Here is a 27,510-nt window from a genome sequence, read left to right on the forward strand (position 1 = left end):
GATGAGGAGGAATTTCTTTAGTCAGAGGGTGGATCTGTGGAACTCATTGCGGCAGAGGATGTGGAGGTGAAGTCACTGTGTGTATATTAGACGGATATGAATAGGCTTTGAAGCAGGGTCACTAATTCTGCTTTCTCTGCACAGGTGCTGACAGCTGCTGAGTTTTTGCAGTAATATCTAACCTTTTTTGAAAAGGTAGGTTCTTGATTGGCAAGCAGAAAAACTGTCATGGGGATGAAACTTGTTGGGCTGAATGGCCATATTTCTGTCCCAATATCTTACATTTCAAAGTGATTGTTGAATGATCCTATCGTCAATCAGTCAAAAATCACCAATACTAGGCTAGTCCAACACGTTTATTTTAAACTGCAACCTTTCGGAGGTTAACATTTACAATCAGCACTAACCATATCTGTCCAATTCAGTCTCTGCCTTTTTTAAACATCTCCGGGCCCTTGTGATTGGCTCTTTTTTCGCAAGAAGCCGGTACACCGGCCAACCAGAACCTGCCACACTGTAAGGGGAAATGTCAAAGCGCGGAAGGAGCTGCGAGATGAACCAGCTCTTCCGGGGGTTCAATCTTTTGTCGCAGCCCTCACTCAGGGATCCAGCTCTGTGTCCTGAGGCTCCAGGATTACTCTCCTCCCCTACCCTGTGATCCAGGGGACCGCATGATCCCCTCGCATCTCCGGGATTCTCCTCTCTCTTGGGATCCCATTCCCAGTCCTGGATACAGTAAGGGCTGGTTGTTCACTCTCTGCCCTGGAAATGGCTGGACAGGAACAGCAGGTACCGAGTGAGGCTAGACGGTCAAGGGAGAGTGTGAGTGGAGCAAAATCGATTGGGAATCGGGGAAAGAGCGAGTGTGTGCTCGGGTATGTAGAGTCGGAGGGGGGTTTGGGGGTGGAGGGAGAGGACGGGGAAAGAGTGGAGAGAGGCTTGTATGAAGGGGGGAATAGCAGGCGCAAGAAAGATGAATCTATAGAAGAAAGTTAAAAATCACACAACACCAGGTTATAGTCCAACAGGTTTAATTGGAAGCACACTAGCTTTCGGAGCGACGCTCCTTCATCAGGTCATTGTGGAGGGCTCGATCGGAACACAGAATTTATTGCAAAAAATTACAGTATGATGTAACTGAAATTATACATCGAAAAATTGATTGTTGAGCCTTTCATTTGTTAGAATACACTTCTTTCATGTGTAAATTACAAAACCTTTTTTAAAAAGGTTGCACTGTCGAGTTAGCTGTTAACAATAGTGATGGCTAGACAATGTGTTGAAGGTGTTAGCCCCCTGTGTTCTCTGTCTATGACCTGATGTTTAGATTGATTCTAATCTAAAAAGTGAGATAACAGTTTTACATAAATTCACGCATAAATTTGAGCTCAGAGTTCTACAAAAAGGGGCTAATATTTTTTCCCGTTACAGGGACACAGCTCACAGAAACTACTCCCCCTGCTGCTACTGCTAAATGTTGCTGCTGTTGCAGGTCAGTGCTGTCACCGCTAGAACATTTCAGCAGTGATCAAAGGCTGGGCATGATGGAAATTACTTTTAGCTGCTGCGTGGAATTCAAGTGGACCCATTGGGGGGAGTGGATACCATAGGTTCATGCTTCACACCAAGGTCATGAGAGCTGAAAGGAAGGAACTTAATGTCTTCAGATGGTACTAGGATAGTAGCCTGGGAATCTGGTGGGCCTGTGATGGGTGACTGAATGCTAGCAACAGGTCTCTGAGAAATGCTATACGTTAAACAGAACTGAAAATTGTTGCTGTGTGTGGGGGGTGGGGGAGGAAAGTGTCATCAGGACTGGGGATTAGACTTTAAATTCTGGGAAAGGGGGAAGTCTGACTGTATTGATGGAAGCTGAAAATGTGTTGCTGGAAAAGTGCAGCAGATCAGGCAGCAGCCAAGGAGCAGGAGAGTCGACGTTTCAGGCATGAACCCTTCTTCAGGAACTTGTATTGATGGAACTTTGTTCCACCGTTCAAATGACATCATGACTGATCTGTAGTCCAAGTCCATTTACCTGCCTTTGGCCCATAACACTTGTACTTTTTGCTAAATAAAACAAATCTCAGATTTTAAATTAACAACTGATCCAGCATCCACTGCCCTTAGTGCAAAAGAGTTCCAAACAATTCCCACCCTTTTTGTGTGTAGAAGTCCTTTCTAAGATCTCTGCTGAACAGTCTAGCCCTAATAGTCAGACTGTGACCACTAGTTCTAGAATCCCCAACGAGTAGAACTGGTTTATTTATCAATCCAGTCTTTTATTGTTCACATCTTGAAGACTTTGGTCAGATCACCTCTTAACCTTCTAAATTCTGGAGAAAAAAAAATTATATTCTCTCCTCGTGACTGGACCCTAAAGTTCAGGTATCAGTCATGTAAACGTACAATTTGTACTCTCTCCAAGACCAACATATCCTTTCTAAGATGCAGTGCCAGATCTGCTTGCAGTACCCGAAGTGAAGTCTAACTAGGGTTTTGTACAATACAGTGAAACATCTGCATCCTTATCTGAACCAACAAGTTTGTTTTGGCATCCACTGTATTTGACATCATACCATCGAGAAAGTACCTTTATCCCTCTCCTTTTGGGCTGAAAAGGATAGGTTAAGTGTGACAGGTTGGTAACAGAGGGAGGTAAGATCCACATTTTGGGTTTCAGTTAATGGGTAGTTACCCCTTTAGATGGAATTTGATTTTGAGTATGTAGCTGTTTACTTTAATTCACAGACCAAGTCAGTTGACCCTCAGTAGTCAACTGTTGCAGTCTTTAGTTTTATTTTAAAATAACTAAGTTTTGAGTACAGTTCATAGCTTTTAAAAGCTATGAATTGGATTTTTTTTTACAAGGCTGTTGCTGGGATTGGATGGTTTAAGCTATAGGGAGAGGCTGAATAAGCTGGGGCTTTTTTCTCTGGAGCATCAGAGGCTGAGGGGTGACCTTATAGAGATTTATAAAATCATGAGGAGCATGGATAGGGTGAATAGCCAAGATCTATTTCCCAAGAGGGAAACTAGAGGGCATTGGTTTAAGAGGAGAGGGGAAAGGTATAAAAGGACCTGAGGGCAACTTTTTATGCAGAGCGTGATGCTTGTATGGATATAATGTAGCAACTGTGAATAATGGATAATTATTTTCAATCTCTTCTAGGTAACTCACCTTTCCCAGTTTCTGGGTACCTGAGGGAGCAGGTTGTGCTGCCCTGTACCTACAAAAGGAATGTCCCACTCTCTGATTTACAGGTAATCTGGGGCACACTTAAGAGGGAAATTGTCCACAAGTTTGTGAATGGGAGCGATGATTTAAGAGAACAAGACCCACGGTTCAGAAACAGAACAAACCTGTTCAAAGATCAACTGGAACAAGGCAACTGGTCAGTTCTGATCTCTGACCTCAGGGAGACAGACCAGGCCGAATATCAGTGTCAGATTTACAGCAGGATGGAGGATCACTTTCGATGGGAGGGAGTTGATTCTGTTCATCTCGCTGTCACAGGTAAGAGATTTCTGTTCCTAATATCATATTTAATCTGATTTTAAATGGTGCATTTATTGTTGACTAGTCTGGAGTCTCAGAATACTTCTGCAGTTTGTTTCACATACTGTACTAAACACATGATGTTTCCTTTAGAACGAGCTCCCACACCTGGACCGAACACACCTGTACCAGGTAAATCTGTTTCTAAACTACTGCGTGTGTTTTCAGCTCTTACATTGGATCATGCTGGATAGACAGGGAGGAACATTGGAAGTTTTGAAATGCTATGTGATATTTTCACAAGAATTACTTTGTGAGAGTTGAGTGATGTGAATCACTAACCTGGAACTGGTCGTTAAACTCCCTGCAATTGTGAAAAGCAAATTACTCCAAATGCTGGAATCTGAAACCAAAAGAGAAAATGTTGGAAAATCTCAGCAGAAAGCTTTGACAAAGGGTGAGTTAGACTCGAAATGTCAGTTCTTTTCTCTCCTTATAGATGCTGCCAGACCTGCTGAGATTTTCCAGCATTTTCTCTTTTGATCCATGCAATTGTTACTTCTGTTTCTCAGACTCCCCTTCCTGTCCCTTTCAGATATAGAATTCTATAAATTCCTGCTTTCCTCAAGCAGTAGTGTTTCTGGAATTGTATAGGGAGTCTCTGTATAATATAAATAAAACTCTTCTGTTAGGGAATCTGGGATTGGGATTGATTCTGGTTATAATCAGTGGAGAGAAACATTGACTCACTTTTTGCACATCTGTTTACACGTATGACCATGTATCTATTTAAAACCAATAACTGTAACTACCATCTTAAACAATGTGTTACTGAGCGTTAACTTTTTCAGACCATGGCTTGAATCCTAACATCTCGATGTTGAGGCAGAGTGACAGAGTTGGAAAGTAAAGAAGGCAAGCCCTTTGCCTGGATTCCACAACCTCACAGGACCTTCTGTCAAATTTCTGTTGGTGTATTCAGTCACATGTACATCAATGGTGGAAATTCTCATTCCCAAATAAATGACATCCACAGACCATGGTGACAAGAACTAAAGACGCAAGTAACCGATCAGAGCTTCATATAAACCCAGCATCGCAGTGTAACCATGTGAAGCTTGGGATGTAATGTACCAGCAGGGAGGTTTGATCTGTGGGTAAATACTTCCAATCTTTTCTAGGTGAGTCGCCTGTCCCAGTTTCTGGGTTCCTTGGGGAGCAGGTTGTGCTACCCTGTACCTATAAAGGAAATGTCCCAGTCTCTGATTTACAGGTTATGTGGGGGACGTCCAGGAGTGAAATCATACACAAATTTATGAATGGGAGCGATGATTTGAGAGAACAAGACCCACGGTTCAGAAACAGAACAAAACTGTTCAAAGATCAACTGGAACAAGGCAACTGGTCAGTTCTGATCTCTGACCTCAGGGAGTCAGACCAGGATGAATACCAGTGTCAGATTTACAGGAAGGTGGCTGCTGGCTTTGATTGGGAACAGACTGAACATGTTCATCTCTCTGTTACAGGTGAGCAGTGTCTGTTTCAAGTATTCAGTCTTTGGTTTTATGGTGATGGTATTGCAGGGACTGCGATACTAGATAACTAATCTAGAAACATGAACTAACCATCAGAGAACGAGTATTCAAATCCTGCCATGTCATTTTCGGAAATTAAATTCAGTTTATTAAATAAAAATATGGAAGTGAGATCCCAATAAACATGACCATGAAGCTGCTGAAACGGGTTCACTCATCCCAAATAGGAAGGAAACCTGTTAGCCTTAGCTGTTCTGATCTATGTGTGACTCCAGTCCATCATAAACCTGAGTGAGTTTTAACTGGAGCCTGACTTGTTCAGATGCTTCAATCAAGCCACTGGATGGACTGGAAAAAAACTAAATGGACCAGTGGCTACAACCCAAGGTCCGAATCAAGACACAACAAAAACACATACCCAGCCCAGTCAACATGGTAAAGAACCTACACTAAAGCTGGGCTGTTGGATTTTAATTGAAGAGAGGCTGCTGCTGGTCATTGTCCAGTTCTCTCTATTGCAAAGTCTGTATCGATCACATTCTGGAGCACTGTGTATGTAAGGAGCTGTGTGGTATGTGTATGAGTCCCTGAAGGACTAGAATTAACCAGGGATCTGTTTGTACTGGGGCTGGTTCTGAAACACTAGGTGCTGAAGGTCTCTGCTGTTAGTTTTGTTTGTGTGTCCCAGTCTGTTAATGGCTTCACTCTGTCTCTAGGTCCTGGACTCTCCACTGGAGCAAGAGTTGGATTGGGATTTGCTGCTGTTTTTATTGTAGCTGGATTTGTGGTTTACATTGTCCTAAAACGACAAAGGTAAGTTCTGGAATGTTGCACTGTTTCCAATTTAACCCTTTGATCTTTGTATAAGATTGTGTGAAATGTTGCTGAGCTCTGTCCCTGTCAATTCCCTGAGCTGTGAGCATGCAGCATCCAATCACTTCTAGCTTGTCATCCTCTCACTATTGAACAGTCTCTGTGGATTGAACTGGAGCAAATATTATCCCACTGGAAAACCAGAGAATATTTGAGGTGGTGCCACACAACAGGTTTTTGCACAAGATAAGGGTGAGTGGGATTGGGGGTAATCCAGCCTGGATTGAGGATTGGTTAAGAGGAGAAGAACAAAAATAGGCTATTGAACCCCCTGAATCTGCTTTGCTACTCTCGATCATGGTTATTCATCTACATCAACACAGCATTCCTCTGATCTTCCTATATCCCTTTGTCATTAGTCTCTCAAAATCTGACGATCTCTGTTTTTGAAGTTGCTTTAGTGGCAGACAGGTAGAGAATTGCAAAGATTCACCACCCTGAGTGAAGTTCCTCCTCATCTCAGTCCTAAACATCTTCCATTTTCTTATTGTTTGTCAGTGTCCCAAGGTTCCAGACTCCACAGTTAGGAGACCCCAAATCCTTCCTGTCTCTATCATCTATCACTTCTTCAAATTCTAAGTTTCCAAATATATCCTTTTCATTCTTCTCAGTACCAGGTAATATTGGCCCAAGCTCCTCCAACTACCCCCATATGCCAGTTCCATCATACCAGAAATCGGTCTGGTGAACTTCTGCTGCACTTTCTCAATGGCACTTCCTTAGGTAATGGGACTACAACTGTACACACTATTCCCGGTGTGGTCTCACCAGTGTTGTGTGCAATTGAAGCAAGGCATCCTGCTTGCTTTCTAAATTTCTTGCTATGCCTGCACGTTAGCTTTCAATAAATTGTGAACAAAGCTGTTTAGGTCCCTGGATATCAACACTTTCTAACATCTCCATCATTCCTTACATAGTCTGCACCCCCATTCTTCCTATCAAAGTGATTAATGGATAGAAACAGAGTAGGAATATCTTTGTTTATTAATGAAACTGTACAGATCTGTTGGGGGGCCTCTCTATTCACAATCTACATCAATTTGGATTCAGACTTGATGGGCTTCTTCTGTACTTTATGGTTCTATGGTCAGGGTAATGTGCGCAAGTTTGCGGTTCAATTTTGGCTGGGAAGGTAAGCAATATGGAGGGCACAGAGACTGCAAAACTGATGCGGGCCCGTGACTGGGCAATGATGGTTGGAGATGGTGTATAGTTTTGTAAGTGTGAATGGTCAACTTTTGGAAAAATGGAAAAGTAATATTTTTACAGTGGGAGGTCAGTGCATGGCATTCAAGAAGGATTTTTTACGCCAATTCCAGACAACAAGAGTCACAAATATTTGTTCAAGAACTGTCATAAGGATAGCCATGCAGGTACAGACTACTCAGTGTAAGAGCAGTGATGGAGACACTTCTGGGAATAATTATTTGGGAGTAGTCATGTGCAAAAAGGTGTATGAATTGGGAAGAGTCAGCACTGACTACTTAAGGGGAGATTATGCTTAACAATTCTGGAGGTTTTTTTGAGGTAAAAGAAAATGTTGCTGAGAGTAATGCTATAGATGTGGCATATGTTATACATTCTAACAACTTGTAAGAATGTGATGTGTACTCTGCTGATCTCATTCTTCTAGAAATTGTGAACAAAACTACTCCAGGCATCAAAGCATCGCATGGCCTCAACCACGGAGCCTCGTGCCAACAACACCTGAGCATTAGGATGGAGCGACTGGGGGAACGTGGCTGTCCAACACTGATTTTTCACTGCACTGAACCTGGGTTCCATATATTCACCAACCTCTGGTTGTAGAAATTCCTTCTCATATCCATTCTAAAGTGATGTCCCTTCACTCAAGGGCTGTGCCCTCAGGTCCTTGTCTCTCCTAATCATGGAAATGTCTCTGTCTCTAATTGTTCCAAATTGACACTCCAACCAAAATGAAGCACTGAACGATGCTAGGAAACCTGTTCAGGTGAAGCACAGAGCCGTGTGCCAACAGCAACTGAGCATCAAGGTGGAGCAGCTGGAGAACAAAACCACCTGGGGAACAGGATTGTCTAGCACTGTGTTTCCACTGCAAACAGCCTGGCTCAGGGAGGGGGGAATCAGCCCAGTATTGTAGCCTTGTGGAAGGTATTTGATACAGTGCCACACAATAGATTTGAGAAAAGTTATAGGTCATGGAATAAAAGGGACTTTAGTAACTTGGATTCAGAATTGGCTGAGGGGAAATAAAAAGAATTGTTAAAATGGATATTTCAGACTGGAGGAAGCTTTGTAGAAGTATTCCCAAGAGGCTGGTATTAGGACCCTTTTATCTTCCTGATACATTTCAAAGTTTGCACATGAGGCATAACTTGGAAGAATTATATACTGTGAGGATTGTGTAGAACTACAAAAGGACTTAGACAAATTGGTGGAGTTGACAGATGGGTGGTAGACTGGGCCTAATGTAGAGAAGTATGAGATGTTGTATGTTTGATCGGAAGATCATCGAAAGATAACATAAAATAGGGTGTACAATTCTATAGGGTGTACAATTCTACAAGGTTAAAAATCACAACACCAGATTATAGTCCAACAGGTTTAATTGGAAGCACACTAGCTTTCGGAGCGGCGCTCCTTCATCAGGTGATTGTGGAGGGCTCGATCATAACACAGAATGTATAGCAAAAATCTACAGTGTGATGTAACTTAAATTATACATCGAAAAATTGATTTCTGTTAAGCCTTTCATCTGTTAGTTTCACTTCTTTCATATGTAAATCACAAAACCCTTTTTTTTTAACAAGTTGCATTCTCGGGTTAGCTGTTAACAATGGTGATATCTAGACAATAGGTTGGAGGTGTGAGCCCCCTGTGTTCTCTGTCTATGACTTGATGTTTAGATTGATTCTAATCTAAAAAGTGAGATCAGAGTTTTACATAAATTCATGCACTTTTTGAGCTCAGAGTTCTACATGAATGTATGCACTTTTTCAGCAAGTACAAATTCACCACACAAAGTGTGTGTGTGTCTATACCTGTGTCCATGTGATGTGAGTGTGTGTGTGGTGCAATGGTGATCACCTGTAATGTGACATGAACCCAAGGTCCCGGTTGAGGGCCTCCCTATGGATACCGAACTTAACTATCAGCCTCTGTTCGGCCACTTTCCTCTGCTGCCTGTCCCGAAGTCCACTTTGGACGATGGTCACCCGAAGTGTTGCCCAACTGGGAGGGAACCCTCCTGTCTATTTATTGATTGTGCGGTGCCCATTCATCCGTTGTCGTAGCCTTTGCTTGGGTTCCCCAATGTACTATGCCTCCAGGCATCCTTGCCTGCAACGTATAAGATAGCCAATGTTGGCTGAATCACGAGTACCTGCCATGTAAAAGATGAGGGGTGTTCCCACGCGTAATAGTGGTATCTATGTCCACAATTTGACACGTCTTGCAGCGTCCACCTTGACAGGGTTGTATGGAATTGTCCTGAGAGCCGGGCAGTTTGCTACGAACAATGATCTGTTTGAGGTTTGGCAGTTGTTTAAAGGCAAGTAGTGGAGGTGTGGGGAAGGTCTTGGTGAGGTGCTCATCCTCATTGATAATGTGTTGCAGGTCACAAAAAACATGGCGTAATTTTTCAGCCCCTGGAAAGTACTGAACAACGAAGGGTACCCTGTCAGTTGCAGCACGTGTCAGTCTCCTGAGGAGATCATTACGGATACTTGCTGTGGCACGTCGGAACTGGCGGTCGATGAGTTGAGCATCGTACCCCGTTCTTGTGAGGGCATCCTTGAGTACTTTCAGGTGTCCGTCACATTCCTCCTCATCTGAGAAGGTCTGGAGAATGCGTAGGGCTTCTCCATAGTGAATGGCTGTTGTGGTTCTGTTCGCCAAGCTGGGAGTTTTTGTTGCAAATGTTTTGTTCCCTTTCTAGGTGACATCCTCAGTGCTTGGGAGCCTCCTGTGAAGCGCTTCTGTCATGTTTCCTCCGGCATTTACAGTGGCTTGTCTCTGCCGCTTCCGGTTGTCAGTTGCTGTCCGCTGCAGTGGCCAGTATATTGGGTCCAGGTCGATGTGTTTGTTGATAGAGGCATGGCACTCATCCACTGATTCTATCAACAAACACATCGACCTGGACCCAATATACTGGCCACTGCAGCGGACAGCAACTGACAACCGGAAGCGGCAGAGACAAGCCACTGTAAATGCCGGAGGAAACATGACAGAAGCGCTTCACAGGAGGCTCCCAAGCACTGAGGATGTCACCTAGAAAGGAGACGAAACGTTTGCAACGAAAACTCCCAGCTCGGCGAACAGAACCACAACAACGAGCACCTGAGCTACAAATCTTCTCCCAAACTTTGAATAGTGAATGGCTCTTTTAATATGTTTTGGGTGGAAGCTGGAGAAGTGTAGCATTGTGAGGTTGTCTGTGGGTTTGTGGTAGAGTGTGGTGCTGAGGTGTCTGTCCTTGATGGAGACGCATGTGTCCAAGAATGAGATAGACAGTCGAGAGTAGTCCATGGTGAGTTTGATGGTGGGATGAAACTTGATGTCACTGTGTAGTTTTATCAGTGACCCCTCACCATGGGTCCAGAGGAAGAAAATGTCATCAATGGTGTACAATGTTAGTTGGAGATCCTGCATAGAGAAGAAATCTTGTTCAAATCGGTGCATAAAAATGTTGGCATATTGGGGTGCAAATTTGGGCCCCATGCTGTTGTGTGTCTGGATGAAGAATTGGTTGTCAAAGGTGAAGATGTTATGATCGAGGATAAAGCGGATGAGTTGTAGGATAGTGTTTGGAGACTGGCAGTTGTTGGTGTTGAGTACTCAGGCTGTTGCTGCGATGCCATCCTTGTCGGGGAAGCTGGTGTAGAGTGCGGAAACGTCATTGTGATGAGGAATGTTCCCGGTCCGACTGGTCCAAGGGTGCTGAGTTTTTGTAAGAAACTACGGACTCAGCCAATGTTGCCTGCAACGTATAAGATAGCTAAGCTTGCCTGAAGGCATGGTACATTGGGGAAACCGAGCAAAGGTTACGACAACGGATGAATGGGCACCACACAACAATCAATAGACAGGAGGGTTCCCTCCCAGTTGGGGAACACTTCGTGGTCCAGGACATTCAGCCTCGGAGGATGGTCACCCGAAGGTCCAAGGTGTACTTCGGGACAGGCAGCAGGAGAAAGTGGCCGAGCAGAGGCTGATAGCTAAGTTCGGTTCCCATAGGGAGGGCCTCAACAGGGACTTACATGTCACATTACAGGTGATCACCATTGCACTACACACGGACACACACAGACGCCCACACACACCCGTATAGACACACACACTCACATGTACCATCTCACAGACTTGAGACACTCTGCACTCGCTACACAAACACACACTTTCTCACACTCTCAACCCCCACCTTAGATAGACAGACACACGCACACACACAAAGACCCACATACACACATTTTGTGTGGTGAATCTGTACTTGCAGAGTTACACTGCACTTTGCTGAAAAACTGCATACGTTCATGTAGAACTGAGCTCAAAAACTGCATGAATTTATGTAAAACTCTGTTATCTCACTTTTTAGATTAGAATCAATCTAAACATCAGGTCATAGACAGAGAACACAGGGGGCTAACACCTTCAACCTATTGTCTAGCTATCACTATTGTTAACAGCTAACACGAGAATGCAACTTTACAAAAAGGGTTTTGTGATTTACACACGAAAGAAGTGAAACTAACAGATGAAAGGCTTAACAGACAATCAATTTTTCAATGTATAATTTCAGTTACATCACACTGCAAATTTTTGCTACAAATTCTGTTATGATCGAGCCCTCCACAATGACCTGATGAGCATCGCTCCGAAAGTTAGTGTGCTTCCAATTAAACCTGTTGGACTGTACCCTAGTGTTGTGTGACTGAAACTTTGTACACCCCAGTCCAACACCGGCATCTCCAAATCAATTCTAAAAGGAGTTGCAGGAGCAACAGGTGGCCAGACAGATGAAGAGAACAAGGAGCAAGTGAAGATTGCACGTGTTGGAGATCAGTCAAAGTGTGGTGATGGAAAAATACAGCCGGTCAGGCAGCTTCTGAGGAGTGGGAGAGTCAACGTTTTGATCAGTGAGCTCTTCATCACGATGAAGAGAGGAGTTAGTAAAACATCATTCATAGGGGCATGGAGTGTCAGAAAAAATGTAATGTTGAACTTGTACAAGACACGTGAATAGAGGATAACAGGAGTGTAATAAAGGGTTTCAAAATCACAAGCAGGTTTTACAGATTAGAGAGGAAGAAAATGTTCCTGTTATGAAAGGATTGAGAATCAGAGCACAGGTTTAAATTGCTTTTCAAAAGAAGCAAATGCCAACTGATTTTTAAAGGAAGTTTTCACGCGGCAAGGCTTAAGGTATGGAATGTGCTTTTCTGGCAGTGTGCTGAATAGGTTCCATTGAGGCATTCAAGAGTGTATTAGATAATTGAAACAATTTCTGCAAGGTAATGGAGGGGGGAGGGGGGAAGAAAGCTGGAGATTGGTACTAGGTAATGATGCCCACTTGAAGAGCTGGTGCAGACACAATGGGCAGCACCTGAACCAAAACACGTCAGTGATAGTCCCAAGGTAACATGCAGGTGGTTAGGAAGATAAAGGAGACATTGGGCATTATTGGAAGAGGAAAAAGTATTAGAGGAGAAAGTCTTGCTGCAAGTTACATACGGGATAGATAAGAGCAAATTAGAAAATTGTGAAGGATTGTTCCCAATCCAAAGCAGGATATCTTTGCCTCAGGTGTAAAACAAAAGTTTCACTAGACTCAGTCCTGGGATGAATGGGTTCAACAAAGGTGAGATTATTTAATGGAAATATAATATTCTGGGGGTCTTGAAGATAGATGCTGAGTGGCTGTTTCCCTCCTGCCTGGATGGAATTCTGTATCTCAGATGGTTGTGGATGCTCTATTGGTCAATATATTTGGGGCTGAGAGCTAGATTTTTAAACTCTCGCCTTTGTTTTCATATTCCCTTTGTGGTTTATCTCTGCCTATCTGTAATGTCCTTTACTTACACAACATCATTCCTCCTCCTTTTCCATCACTCCACCACAGACACCTGTGCTTTCAGCTGTCTGGATGCTAGGGTCTGACACGTCCTCTTTTCTGAGTTTAATCGGAATCCCACTCCTGTGCTGTGATTCTCTTTATAAAAACCAAACACTGATCAAACTTAATTTATTTTCATGTAACTTATTATTGAGTTTAATCGTCCTTGTGAAGCATTTCAGATGTTGTCTGTCAAAGGTGTTATTTAAGATGATAAGAACATAGAATATCGGAGCAGAATTCAACAACTTGGCTCATTAGGTCTGCTCCACCTTGATATCATGGCTGATATGTTTTGTGACACCATTCTCCTACCTTGTCCCATTATCTCCTTACTATCAAAAGCCCATTTAGTTCTGACTTAAAACCTGCCCTCCACAGCTCTCAGTGGCATGCGTTTCGCAGATTCACCACTCTCTGGCTCAAGAAATACCTTCTAATCTGAGTTTTGAGGGTTGTCCCTTCAGAGGCAGTGTCCTCAGGTCCTTGTTTCACCTAATGGCAGAAAAATCTTTTCTGCATCCCCATTAAGTGCAACTTGATATTCAAACCTCTTGCATTTTCAACACCCCCAACACTTAGTCTGGGCATCAGAGTATTCAGTGACTGGGAAGCCCATCTCTGGATTTCCTTGTTTCACTCAATATCCACATCTCTCTGCTCACCAACACCGAATATACATCCCTCACAGTGGGAAGAAGAACTATTGCAGGGTTCTCTCACTCGCTCTGTCCTCTGGCCCTCCCGCTATCAGACAGCACAGCTCTTGTGGAGTGTCTAGCTCTTGCCCATTGCCTCTTGTATAACCCTCCTCTCATCTACACTATCCTCTATCACTGTGCAGCTCCTGTCGACCATTTTCCAGCTGTCATTGGTCCACAAGATGTTGTGTCCTTCAATATGGCTGTGCTCCTGAATAGCTCCTTTTACAAGTGACCAAAATGTTAGAGCGTAATATGCACTCTGGTTTTTCTCTCCTAGACACTCCAGCAATCGAAATGAAGCATCGAATGGTATCCCTTTGAGGGGGGATTTGCGCAGGTGAAGCGTGGAACCTTACGACAACAGCACTTGAGCGTCAGGATGGAGCAGCTGGAGAACAAAACCTTCTGGGGAACGGGGCTGTCCTGCACTGAGCCTGGCTCAGGGAGGGGGGGAATCAGTCTAGTGTTGTGGTGATTGAGTGATTCCTGGTGGAAAGTTTATGTGGGTGATGCTGCCAGGACCCCATTTGTTGTCCATCTCTAAATGACCGACTGCAGTCCTTGTAGTGATGTTGCTCCCACACTGGGGAACATGGGAAGAGGCTTCAAAAACTCCCTCTGCAGCAGCACCTGCTGGGAAAAACCAGGAACTACATTACTGCCAGCAACTGGTTTATATCCAGGATTCAGACTCTGGATGGTTTACAGAATGAAACTGCACTGATTATGCAACACACTAATTTGCTATTCTGAAAAAAAATCTTGATTATCCGTACTCCGTGCTCTCTGTCCAATATGTGATCCTATGCATGTGATATGTTATTGTTGACTTTCTGATCGGGTGGGAAGAAGAGGAACAACTTTTAACTTTGTGTGGGGGGAGCTAGATTTGTGGTTGGGGTTTATTTACCACCAGTATTCAGTTCACCCTTGGATTGTACTTTATTCCGAGTGACACTGGAGGATATGGTTTCGGTTGGTACATTTGAGGCTTTGTGACAACTGAGTATTGAAAAGTATGGTGGGGACTGTAATCTAGAAGGCTTTTTTCTGTTAAGTGTGTTGGAATACACTTCTGTGAAGGTGGAGAAAGAGTTCAAGTCAGCGAGACTCATGGATAACACCATCTCTAGTTACTCTTTGCTACCTGTTGGGGTCAATTTGTCTGATGTGCTCCTGAGATTGGGAGGTGTCAGACAGTTACCTCACTGTATTCATTGTCTGATGGGAGTAAGTCATTTTCTTAAGAACAAAGAGCACCAAAAATGACTCATTTAATATCTGTGATCTCAGTCTCCATAAATCTCTTTTAGGTCCTGAATCGGCTCTGGTCCCCCTGTTTTATCCTTTTCCTGTTCTTGTGTTTGTGGAAGTCTTTTGATTTACTTCTTATGTTAGCTGCTAATCTCTTGTATTATGAAGTTGAAGGCATGTACTGTACCTTGAGAGTGAACCGAGAGATAACAACAAGCACCTATGTAATGTGACTAGGTAGTCAGTGTGCTGGAAAATATGTAACATTTGGCTGTTAAAGGAATACCTGAGTTTTGGTTAAATTTAAATTGTTGTCAATCAGTTTAAATTATGGCCCAGGATACTAAAACCCAATCGTGTTTGAATTTATTGGTTTGATGTTGGCAAAATAATGAGATGATCCAATGCTTTGGGGGGGGGGGGGGGCAGGGAAGGAGGGTTGTGAATGCAGACATTTTGAAAATTGGTCAGAGAGCAACTGCCATCAAGACAGAAATGCATGGGGAGCTAACATGCTCACCAAAAAATTAGGAAACACTCTCTATCAAAAGGTACCCTTTCTCATATGAAACATACTCATAGTAAAAAGAAAGACGACAACCCAGGGAGATCTTCAGCCGGAAGAAAGACACAGAAGACAACAGTAGTTGTGTGGTTTTGAAATTACATCAACTTAATCTCAAGTGTCTTATTGGAACAGTATATTGTATAGAGTTGGAGGCAGATAGTAAGCAATTAAAAGGGGGGTTTAGAGTTGAGTAGTTGTTGTTTTAATGCTCACTTTCAGAGTTAAAAATTTTGATGTTATTTTCTTTGGATAGTAGAATTTGGGAGTTCTCTATCCCTCATATTTTAACAGATTACAAGGTGAAGTGAGCTTTTCTGGGTATTTGATTTCATTAGCAGAGGGGTTCCCCACTGTGTTGTAACACTTATACTATCCTTGCTTTTCCTATGTGATTTTTTTCTGCAATTCTACATTTGGCCTGGTTTTCTCCTTCATCTCCCTCTATCACTTTTTCTAGCCAGAGTTGTGAATTTCTTTAGCCTATCTCTCCTTCATATGTAGCTTGACTATACCTCAACTGTCTTCTCTATGAAGGCAGTGTGTTGTTCTTTTACAGTTTTGTTGCCAGTTTTTGATTCCAGTTCTATCGTGTTGATTAACCTGATCAGTCCTGCACCATACGCAGGGGGAATGTTACTAATTAGCAATTGTACCCCTAAGAAGCACGACACTATGTGCAAGCTTAGCTTAGGAAATTTTCTTTGGGAGAATAGCACACATCTACATGGATGTATGAGCTGTTGAAAATGAGGTTGTGGCCAAGGAATCCCTAATGGAATCTAATTGGTTTGAACCAAAGCTTTCTGATAATATGTGAAGTCAGACAAGCCTGCACTATCTTCCACCTTCATTCACGTACTGTATCAAACCACTGGCTGGAAAAGGACGGTAAGAGGAGGCACTCGGAACAAGGATCTTTTTTTCTGTTCATTATCTGATTGCAATATTTCTGCTTTCTTTAACAGCATTCAAAAGGCCAATTTTGGATTAATGAAGATTAACTACTAGTAAAATCTGAACAATAATAGTTTAGCTCTCTGCTTTCCTTCTGTGTGATGGTGGCTTGTTTTTGAAAAAACAAGTTTTTTTGTTTGAAAGTCCATGTTCTCTTTTTTCCAAGATTTTGTGTGTCATTAGTCTCAGACAATTTTTAATAGTTGGTAAAAACAATGACTGCAGATGCTGGAAACCAGATTCTGGATTAGTGGTGCTGGAAGAGCACAGCAGTTCAGGGAGCATCCAAGGAACAGCGAAATCGACATTTCGGGCAAAAGCCCTTCATCAGGAATAAAAGGCAGTGAGCGTGAAGCGTAGAGAGATAAGCTAGAAGAGGGTGGGGCTGGGGAGAAAGTAGCCTAGAGTACAATGGGTGAACAGGGGAGGAGATGAAGGTCAGGGAGAGAGGGTGGAGTGGATAGGTGGAAAAGAAGATAGGCAGGTAGGACAAGTCATGGGGACAGTGCTGAGCTGGAAGTTTGGAACTAGGGTGAGGTGGGGGAAGAAGAAATGAGGAAACTGTCGAAGTCCACATTGATGCCCTGGGGTTGAAGTGTTCCGAGGCGGAAGATGAGGCGTTCTTCCTCCAGGTGTCTGGTGGTGAGGGAGCGGCGGTGAAGGAGGCCCAGGACCTCCATGTCCTCGGCAGAGTGGGAGGGGGAGATGAAATGTTGGGCCATGGGGTGGTGTGGTTGATTGGTACGGGTGTCCCGGAGATGTTCTCTAAACCGCTCTGCTAGGAGGCTCCCAGTCTTCCTTATATAGCGGAGACCGCATCGGGAGCAACGGATACAATAAATAATATTAGTGGATGTGCAGGTAAAACTTTGATGGATGTGGAAGGCTCCTTTAGGGCCTTGGATAGAGATGAGGGAGGAGGTGTGGGCACAGGTTTTACAGTTCCTACGGTAGCAGGGGAAAGTGCCAGGATGGGAGTGTGAGTTGTAGGGGGACGTGGACCTGACCAAGGAGTCACGGAGGGAACGGTCTTTGCGGAAGGCGGAAAGGGGTGGGGAGGGAAATATATCCCTGGTGGTTGGGTCTTTTTGGACGTGGTGGAAATGTCGGCAGATGATTTGGTTTATGCGAAGGTTTGTAGAGTGGAAGGCGAGCACCAGGGGCGTTCTGTCCTTGTTACGGTTGGAGGGGTGGGATCAGAGGACTGAGGTGCGGGATGTGGACGAGAAGCTTGGAGGGCATCTTTAATCACGTGGGAAGGGAAATTGCGGTCTCTAAAAAAAAAGGAGGCCATCTGGTATGTTCTGTGGTGGAACTGGTCCTCCTGGGAGCAGATACGGCGGAGGTGGAGGAATTGGGAATACGGGATGACATTTTTGCAAGAGGTAGGGTGGGAAGAGGTGTAATTCAGGTAGCTGTGGGAGTCGGTGGGTTTGTAAAAAATGTCAGTGTCAAGTCGGTCGTCATTAAATGGAGATGGAGAGGTCCAGGAAGGGGAGGGAGGTGTCAGAGATGGTCCAGGTAAATTTAAGGTCAGGGTGAAGTGTGTTGGTGAAGTTGATGAATTGTTCAACTCCTCGCGGGAGCACGAGGTCGTGCCAATGCAGTCATCAATGTAGCAGAGGAAGAGGTGGGGAGTGGTGCCGGTGTAATTACGGAAGATCAACTGTTCTATGTAGCCAACAAAGAAACAGGCATAGCTGGGGCCCATACGTGTGCCCATGGCTACACCTTTGGTCTGGAGGAAGTGGGAGGATTCAAAGGTGAAATTGTTAAGGGAGAGGACCAGTTCGGCCAAACGAATGAGAGTGTCAGTGAAAGGGTACTGTTGGGGATGTCTGGAGAGAAAAAAAAAGCGGAGGGCTTGGAGGCTCTGGTCATGGCAGATGGAGGTGTAGAGGGATTGGATATCCCTGGTGAAGATGAGGCATTGGGGGCCAGAGAAACGGAGGTCATGGGTGGTGTCTCGAATGTATGTGGGGAGTTCTGGACTTGGGGGGAAATAGGACAGTGTCGAGGTAGGTAGAGATGAGTTCAGTGGGACAGGAGCATACTGAGACAATGGGTCGGCTAGGGTGGTCAGGCTTATGGATCTTGGGAAGGAGGTAGAACCGCGCAGTGCGGGGTTCCTGGACTATGAGGTTGGAAGCTGTGGGTGGGAGATCTCCTGAGGTGATGAGGTTCTGCATGGTCTGGGAGATGATGGTTTGGTGATTGTAGGGGGGGTGGTGGTGGTGTCATAGTCAAGGGGTGTAGGAAGAGGTGTCCTCGAGTTGGGGGTTTGGCTTTAGCGATGTAGAGGTCAGTGCGCCAGACTACCACTGCGTCCCCTTTATCCGCTGGCTTGATGGTGAGGTTAGGATTGGAGCAGAGGGATTAGAGGGCTGCACGTTGTGAGGGTGAGAGGTTGGAGTGGGGGAAGGGGGTCGACAGGTTGAGGTGGTTAATGTCCCGGTGGCAGTTGGAAATGAAGAGGTCGAGGGCAGGTAATAGGCCAGCGTGGGGTGTCCAGGTGGATGCAGTGTGTTGGAGGTGGGCGAAGGGGTCCTCGGAAGGTGGGCGGAAATCCTGATTGTGAAACTAAGCTTGGAGGCGGAGGCGACTGAAGAATTGTTCTACGTCACGGCGTGTATTAAATTCATTGATGTGTGGACGGAGGGGAATGAAGGCGAGTCCTTTGCTGAGGACTGATCGTTCATCCTCAGTGAGGTGGAGGTATGCAGGGATGGTGAAAACTCGGCAGGGCTGGGATCTGGTGTGGGTGTGGAGCTGGGAATGGGGTCGGAGCCAGTAACTGGATTGGGTGTGATGGTGGGGGTAATGGGGGTGGAGTCATGAGCATGTTCCCCTTGGGTTCTTGGGGGTGGGGATAGTGACAGTGGGGTGTGTTGGGGGGTGGCGTGTCAGCAGAATGCAGGTGAGTGGCGCTGGTGGGGGTGGAAGTGGTGGTGACCATGGCAGTAGGGGTGGCGGAGGTCATTGAGCATTGGCATCAGCGATGATGTGAGGGGCGGAAGTGGTTGTGGGAGTGGCCATGATGAGGGCGGATGTGACATAATCAATCAGCGTGGGGGCGGTAGCTGCATCAGCCGCATGGCTAATGGCGTCTGAATCGTTTCCAAGGCCAGGGGAATCTTCTGGAATGTTTGAGGAGCGCTGGTTATGGAGGTGGGTAGATAAAAGTTTGTTGTACTTAGTTTTTGATGTTTGAGATGGAATTGAAATACTGTTTGTTGAGAGTATGAATTCTCCTCAGGATGTAGTACAGAGTGGGTCCTTTGCAATTCTGAGAGAGTGCGGCCCTCAGCTGAGGCAGGGCTGACTGTAGAGAGGTTAGGTGTTGCCCTGTGCAGCATCATTCAGTGAGTTTCATTTGGAGGATGGGGGCCTTCACCGGCTGAATACTCTCTTCAAGTTACACTCTAATGACTATGGGGTCAACTCCGGGGGGGTGGGGGGGGAGGTGGTGTGTGTGTGTGTGCCTGTGTGGTGCATCACTGCTTTCATTGCTTAGAGTAATTTATTCTCTTAACAAGAACAGAGAGCAGCGAAATTTTCATTTAATACTTCAATAATGGCCTCTGCCCTCGCCACCCTACAAACAAACAATGTCTTCTGCTCAGTTCAACTGCTGCAGGCTGATGAGAATCCGTGGCCATGTTGAACTGGCCTCAGGAAGTAAGTTAACCATGGAATAATTTGTGGATAATTGCACTGTGTTGGATCCTAGCTCCATGGAAACATTAATGATACAAAGCACATTTGATCACAAGCCCACCAAAAAAATTGTCTGTGTAGGAAATGCAGTGAGTCTGACATGACTCATTAGAGCTAAAAGGAGCTGGAAAATGGTGGTTTGTATGCTGTTGAGAGAGGGGTGGGGGAGAGGAACGAATGGAACAGATAGTGAGGGTACTCAGAGCTAAAACAAGGAGATAGTAATGGTGGTGAAGGAGGGGTCATCATTACACTCAGTTCTGGATTAGTGGTGCTGGAAGAGCACAGCAGTTCAGACAGCATCCAAGGAGCAGCGAAATCAACATTTCGGGCAAAAGCACTTCATCAGGAATAAAGGCAGAGAGCCTGAAGGGTGGAGAGATAAGTTAGAGGAGGGTGGGGGTGAGGAGAAAGTAGCATGGAGTACAATAGGTGAGTGGGGGAGGGGGATGAAGGTGATAGGTCAGGGAGGAGAGGGTGGAGTGGATAGGTGGAAAAGGAGATAGGCAGCTAGGACAAGTCATGGGGACAGTGCTGAGCTGGAAGTTTGGAACTAGGGCAAGGTGGGGGGGGAAGGGGAAATGAGGAAACTGTTGAAGTTCACATTGATGCCCTGGGGTTGAAGTGTTGCGAGGCGGAAGATGAGGCGTTCTTCCTCCAGGCAACTTCCTCCAGGCAGTGAGGAATCCACCATCTGCAATGGCGAGACTTGATCTTGGGTATCCAGAATATTATCTGGGTCTTTGGATTAATATTCTAGCATTTATACCACTAGAACATCACCTCCTCTGTTATTGTTGTTACAAACAAAATGGAGGACAGAGGTCATGCTCTGAAGTTGTTGAACTCTGTGTTGGCCCCCAAAGACTGTAGAGTATCTTCAAAGTTATGATGAGTATGGAATTATCAAAGAGAAAATATTCCTGCTAATTAAAGTACTGGGAATCAGAGGGCACAGTTTTTAAGTGTTTTGTGAAAGAAGCAAATGTGAGGAAGGGGGAAAAAAACCTCTTTCATCCAGCAAGTGGTTAGGATTTGGAATGTACTGCCTGGAAGTGTAGTGGAGGCAGGTTCAATGAAGGCATTCAAGAGGACATTGGGTGATTATTTAAATAGAAACATGCAGGTTATGGGAAAAAGCTTGGCACTAAGCCTAAATGCTTAGAGAATTGATGCAAACGCAATGGACTGAATGGCTTTCTCTTACACCATTAACATTCTACTATTCTATGATTATCCATCTGAATGTCAATATGGATTCTTGGGATGGACACTTGAAGCACAAGAGATGGACTGGAAATGGTAAAACTCCTCAGACGGTGTTGGTGACGAAATGTAGCCTTCAACAGTTTGCGAGAATGCTCTAAAGGTGTTCGAGCGAGAGCGAGACTAAACGGACATTGTCTTATTGTATTCCTAGATTTTTGTACCAACAAGAACATTTATAAATTATTAAAGTTAGTAAATCACAGTTTGCTAGTCCTGCGGTCTGTTCATACGTACAATAATACAGAAATCACCAAAGGTACAGAAGACCAAACACCAACTTTGTGAAACTGTATAACATGGAAGTCAGGGTTAGATGCCTTTGAATACATTCTTATGTAAAACTCTACATGACAGAACCTTCTGTATACGACCCCCAGAAGATAATACCCCCAGGTACATCACCTCTTAATTAAAAAAAACTCCCAGAAGGTAATATCTTCCAATATATCAGCCCCACAGTGCATGATTGCCAAAACATAACACCACAGTACAAATTTCCCTCAATATTAGGTGCCTCAGAAGATAAATCTCTAGTACATAGGCTTAATGTAGGACCCAGAAAAAGTGAGGACCACAGATGCTGGAGATCAGAGTCGATAGTGGGGTGTTGGGAAAAAAAAAGGTCAGGCAGCATCTGAGGAGCAGGAAGTTCAATGTTTCAGGCATAAGCCCTTCATCAGGAATGAGGTTTGTAGGCCGGGGGGTTGAGGGATAAATATGGGGTGGGGGGGAGGAGGGAAGGTAGCTGAGAACACAATAGGTAGATGAAGGTGGAGGAGAAGGTGATAAGTCGGAGAGGAAAGTGGAGTGGACAGACGAGAATGACGATGGGCAGGTCAAGAGGGCATTGCAAAGTTGGAGGCTTGGGACTGGGATAAGGTGGGGGGAGGGGAAATGAGGAAACTAGTGAAATCCACATTAATACCATATGATTGCAGGGTCCCAAGGCAGAAGATGAGGTGTTTTTCCACCATGAGTTAGGTGGTTAGGATTTGGTGATGGAGGAGGCCCAGGACATGCATGTCCTTGACGGAGTGGGATGGGGAGTTGACATGTTCAGCCACGGGGCTGAGTGGTTGGTTGGTGGGGGTCTCCCAGAGATGTTCTCTGAAATGATCTTCAAGTTGGCGTCCTGTCTCCCCAATTTAGAGGAGACCACGTCAGGTGCAACGGATTCAGTAGGTGACATTTGTGGAGGTACAGGTAAATTCTATCGGATGTGGAAAGATCCTTTGGGGTGTTGGATGGAGGTGGGGAGAGGTGTGGGCATAGGTTTTGCACTTCCTGCGGTGGAAGGGAAAGGTGCCAGGAATGAGTTGAGGGCTGGTGGAGAGTGTGAATCTGACAAGGAAATCACGGAGGGAATAGTCTCTCTGGAACGCTTATAGGGGTGGGGGAGGGAAATATATTCCTTGTGGTGGAGTCTGTTTGTAGGTAGTGGAAGTGGTGAAGGATGATGCAATGTTCTCAGGATGACCAATTCGACTAAAGAAAATGGTAGAACAAACTTAGGTCGCTGTAAAGCCTTGCATCACTTAGAATGGGTTGCAGATTTCAAATCATTAATATGTAAATCCCAGAACATCTTTCAAGTCACATTCCCAAGATAATTTAAAGGTTAAAAAAAAAGGTGACGTCTCAGTTCAGACAATGCATTAAAGGTGTGAGGTTAGAGTCTGTTGCTGTCTCTGACACACACACACACACCCCCCCTCTCAAGCATATAATCTGTCACACATGTGCATGCATGCACGCATATATACACACACATCTATGGGGTGAATTTGCAGATACATTCTATTTTGTTCAATAAGTACACAATCTGTCGGCAGTCAGTCCATGTGACATTTTGGAAATAGAACCGGTCTGACTCAAGGTTGGAATACACACAGACTCTAACCTCACACCTTTAATGCATTGTCTGAGCTAAGGTACCACTTTTTTATAAAACCTTAAGTTGTCACAGGAATGTGACTTGAAAGATGTTCCGGGATTTACATATTAATGAATCGAAACCTGCAACCCATTCTAAGTAATTAAAGACTTAACAGCAATCTACGTTTGTTCAATACATCACATCAATTGTATGACACTTTGATCTTTTATGATAAATGCTGTGTCCTTTGATCTTGCCCCACTAGCTATCTGATGAAGATACAGCGCTCTGAAAGCATGTACTTCCAAATAAACTTGTTCGACTATAATTGTGGAATTTGCACGTTCTCCCTGTGTCTGTTTGGTTTCCTCTGGGTGGTCCGGTTTTCTCCCACAGTCCAAAGATGTGCAGGTTACGGTGAATTGGCCATGCTAAATTGCCTATAGTGCTAGGTGCATTAGTCAGAGGGAAATGGGTCTGGGTGGATTACTCTGAGGAGGGTCGGCGCGAACTGGTTCGGCTGAAGGGCCTCTATCCGCACTGTAGGGAATCTAATCTAATAACCTGGTGTTGTGTGATTTTCATCTCTGTCCACCCCAGTCCAACACCGGCACCTCCACATCTTAGTTAAATATAGCCAGTTCTTTCCGATCCAAGTTTCTACCCTCTCAAACCAAAGGCTAAATTCTACAATATTATGGCTATAGTTCCTTCGGGGATTTTTTTTACTTTGAGATCATTTATTAAACGTATCTTGTTATACATTATCAGCTTCCAAAATGTTCGATTCCTGGTTGGATCCGCAACATATTGTTCCAGGAAACTATTCTGAATACAGTCTTCCTCATGGTTACCTCTGCCAATCTGACTATCCCATTCTACATGAACATTAAGGTCATCCATGATTAATGCATTGCCTATATTACATGACCCAATGATCTCCTGAATTACTCTATGTTCTACTGAACAGTTACAGCTAGGGGACTATCACCTATTCCCACCAGGGTCTCCTTCCCTATGTTATTTCTTACCTCCACCCAAATAGTTTCTATATTATCTGATTCCAGACCATTTTTGCTTTTGTACTTAATCCATCTCATACTAACAAAGACAACCCACCATTGTTTCTTTCCTGCCTCTCCCACCATGCCTCCTGTAAAAATGCCATCCCATATTCCCAATTCCTTCATCTCCGCCGCATCTGCTCCCAGGAGGACCAATTCCAATACCGAACAACCCAGATGGCCTCCTTCATAGACCGCAATTTCCCCTCAGATGTGGTTGACTATGCTCTCCACCACATCTCCTCCACTTCCCACTCCTCCGCCCTTGAACTCTCTTTTCTCCCCCCCCCCCACCCTACTCCAATCGCCACCAGGACAGAACCCCACTGGTCCTCACCCACCAACCTCCAGATACATCGTATCATCCTTCGCCATTTCCGCCACCTCCAAACAGACCCTACCATCAAGGATATATTTCCCTCCCCTTCCCTGTGTTCCGAAAAGACCACTCCCTCCGTGACTCCCTCGTCAGGTCCACACCCCCCACCAACCCAACCTCCACTCCCGGCACCTTCCCCTGCAACCGCAAGAAATGCAAAGCTTGCGCCCACACCTCCTCCCTCACTTCCCTCCAAGGCCTAATGGATCCTTCCATAACAGTCACAAATTCACCTGCACCTCCCCACACATCATTTACTGCATCCGCTGCACCCGATGTGGCCTCCTCTACATTGGGGAGACAGGCCGCCTACTTGCGGAATGTTTCAGAGAACACCTCTGGGACACCTGCACTTACCAACACAACCGCCCTGTGGCTGAACACTAACTCCCCCTCCCACTCCACCAAGGACATGCAGGTCCTTGTCCTCCTCCATCGTCAGACCATGGCAACACGACACCTGGAGGAAGAGCGCCTCATCTTCTGCCTAGGAACCCCCCAACCACAAGGGATGAATGCAGATTTCTCCAGCTTCCTCATTTCCCCTCCCCCCCCCACCTTTTCTCAGTCCCAACCCTCAGACTCAGCACCACCTTCTTGACCTGCGATATTCTTCCTGACCCCTCTGTCCCCACCCCCTCTCCGGCCTATCACCCTCACCTTAACTTCCTTCCACATATCGCATTCCCAATGGGCGGCACGGTGGCACAGTGGTTAGCACTGCTGCCTCACAGCGCCTGAAGACCCGGGTTCAATTCCCGACTCAGGCGACTGACTGTGTGGAGTTTGCACGTTCTCCCCGTGTCTGCGTGGGTTTCCTCCGGGTGCTCCGGTTTCCTCCCACAGTCCAAAGATGTGCGGGTCAGGTGAATTGGCCATGCTAAATTGCCCGTAGTGTTAGGTAAGGGGTAATGTAGGGGTATGGGTGGGTTTCGCTTCGGCGGGTCGGTGTGGACTTGTTGGGCCAAAGGGCCTGTTTCCACACTGTAAGTCTAATCTAATCAAAAAACGCCGCCCGCCTTCCCCCCACCTCTAAAGGAGAGCTAATAAAATAAAAAAAAACAGCCCCTTAAAATGGACATTATAACAAAAATCAGAACTTTTAAGGAAACCTAACAAATTAACTTAATGATGTTTCTATAGCTTATAGTGCACTTCCACCACTGCAGTACCAGTTATGAAAAGTGAGACTTGTTTTACATGGACAGGTGCTTATCCTGGTAAACAAGTCCTCACCGGAAGGTTCCAGTCAGTTATAATAAATGGAAGTTTGACTTTCTACTCCCAATAAATTCCACTTTCCTCTGAAGTTGGAAGTCTTACCTCTCTACTGGCGAAGGTTAAAGCAATGTGAAAGTAAAATTGGATCTGCTGAAAAAAAAGAGGTTTTTTAAGTTTTGCTGGCATCTAAAAAAAAGCTGCTCAGAAACCAAATGGGTCTTTTCCATGCCTTGACATAACAAAGATAGAAAAGGAGTGTCTGATTCAAATTTCAAAAGAAATATCCAAACCAGCTCAACCACATCATGAGGAAGATCAATATTCTATCAACTGGAATATTTCAGCCAACAGAAACCAAATGAACAAAGAACAAAGAAAATTGAGAGACGAGGAACAGGATTTTGGCCCTACAAGCCCGAACTGATCCAAATCCACTGTCTGAACCTATCTCCAATTCCTAAGCATCTGTATCACTGCTCTCCACCTACTCATGCATCTGCCCAGATGCACTTTAAATAAAGTATACCATGCCTACCTCAGCTGGCAATGCTTCCAGGCACCAACCACCCTCTGTGTAAAGTACTTGCTGCTTCTCTCCCCCTTAAACCTTTCACCTTTAACGTGTGAATTCTCATTATTGAATCCCTCACTCTGAGAAAAAGCTTATCTACCCTATCTATACCCTTCATGATTTTGTAGATCTCAATCAGGTCCCCTCTCAATCCCCTTTTTTCGAATGAAAACAATTCTAACCTACTCAGCTTCTCTTCATAGTTAGCACCTTCCAAACCAGGCAACATCCTCGTAAACCTTCTCTGCACTCTCTCCAAAGCATCCACATCCTTTTGGTAATGTGGCGACCAGACTGTACACAGTATTCTAAATGCGGCCGAACCAATGTCTTGTACAATTTTAACATGACCTGCCAGCTCTTATACTGAATACCGTGTCCAATGAAGGCAAGCATACCATATGCCTTCTTGACCACTCTCCACTCATGCAGGCACCTTCAGAGTACAATGGACCTGAACTCCCAGATCTCTCTGCTCATCAACTTTTCCCAAGGTTCTTCCATTTACAGTATAGTTGGCTCAAGAATTAGATTTCCCAAAATGCATCACCTCACATTTACCAAAATTGAACTCCATCTGCAACTTCTCCTCCCAACTGTCCCATCTATCTACATTCTCCTGTATTCTTTGACAGTCCCCAATGACTTTCTGCTACTCCACCAATCTTCATGTTGTCTGCAAACTTGCTATGCAGACTAATAATGCCCCCTTTCATTTACGTATATTACAAACAACATTGGGCCCAGCACTGATCCCTGTGGAACACCACTGGTCAACCTTCTCCATTTTGAAAAACTCCCTTCAACTACTTCGGTTTCCTGTTCCTCAACCAGTTCTTCATCCACCTAGCTAGAACACCCTGCGACTTCATTTTCTCCATTAGTTTACCATGGGGGTCATTTGCAAATAGAATGTTGGTTTTTTTCCTGGTTCAT

General features: G+C 44.8%; 1 protein-coding gene across 3 annotated transcripts; it reads left to right on the forward strand.

Annotated features, from left to right (window-relative positions):
- Positions 1 to 549: 549 nt before the first annotated feature.
- Positions 550 to 14,335, forward strand: LOC132833875 (CD276 antigen homolog). 3 transcript variants are annotated; one of them, XR_009647121.1, is made up of 7 exons: positions 550 to 789; positions 3,170 to 3,514; positions 3,650 to 3,688; positions 4,678 to 5,022; positions 5,748 to 5,844; positions 7,538 to 8,037; positions 13,979 to 14,335. XR_009647121.1 is itself a non-coding variant. In XM_060852523.1 (7 exons), the coding sequence occupies exons 1-7, from the start codon at positions 769 to 771 to the stop codon at positions 7,620 to 7,622; spliced, it is 993 nt and encodes a 330-aa protein (XP_060708506.1). In that variant the 5' UTR covers positions 697 to 768; the 3' UTR covers positions 7,623 to 8,463. The 3 variants fall into 3 exon arrangements, 2 of the variants coding, with proteins under 2 accessions (XP_060708505.1, XP_060708506.1); XM_060852523.1 differs by lacking the exon at positions 13,979 to 14,335 and adding an exon at positions 1,432 to 1,492 and having other exon boundaries at positions 697 to 789; positions 7,538 to 8,463; XM_060852522.1 differs by lacking the exon at positions 13,979 to 14,335 and having other exon boundaries at positions 7,538 to 8,463.
- The last annotated feature ends 13,175 nt before the right edge of the window (positions 14,336 to 27,510 follow it).

The sequence above is a fragment of the Hemiscyllium ocellatum genome, chromosome 38, assembly GCF_020745735.1.
Source record: "Hemiscyllium ocellatum isolate sHemOce1 chromosome 38, sHemOce1.pat.X.cur, whole genome shotgun sequence".
In the NCBI taxonomy this organism is placed as follows: domain Eukaryota; kingdom Metazoa; phylum Chordata; class Chondrichthyes; order Orectolobiformes; family Hemiscylliidae; genus Hemiscyllium; species Hemiscyllium ocellatum.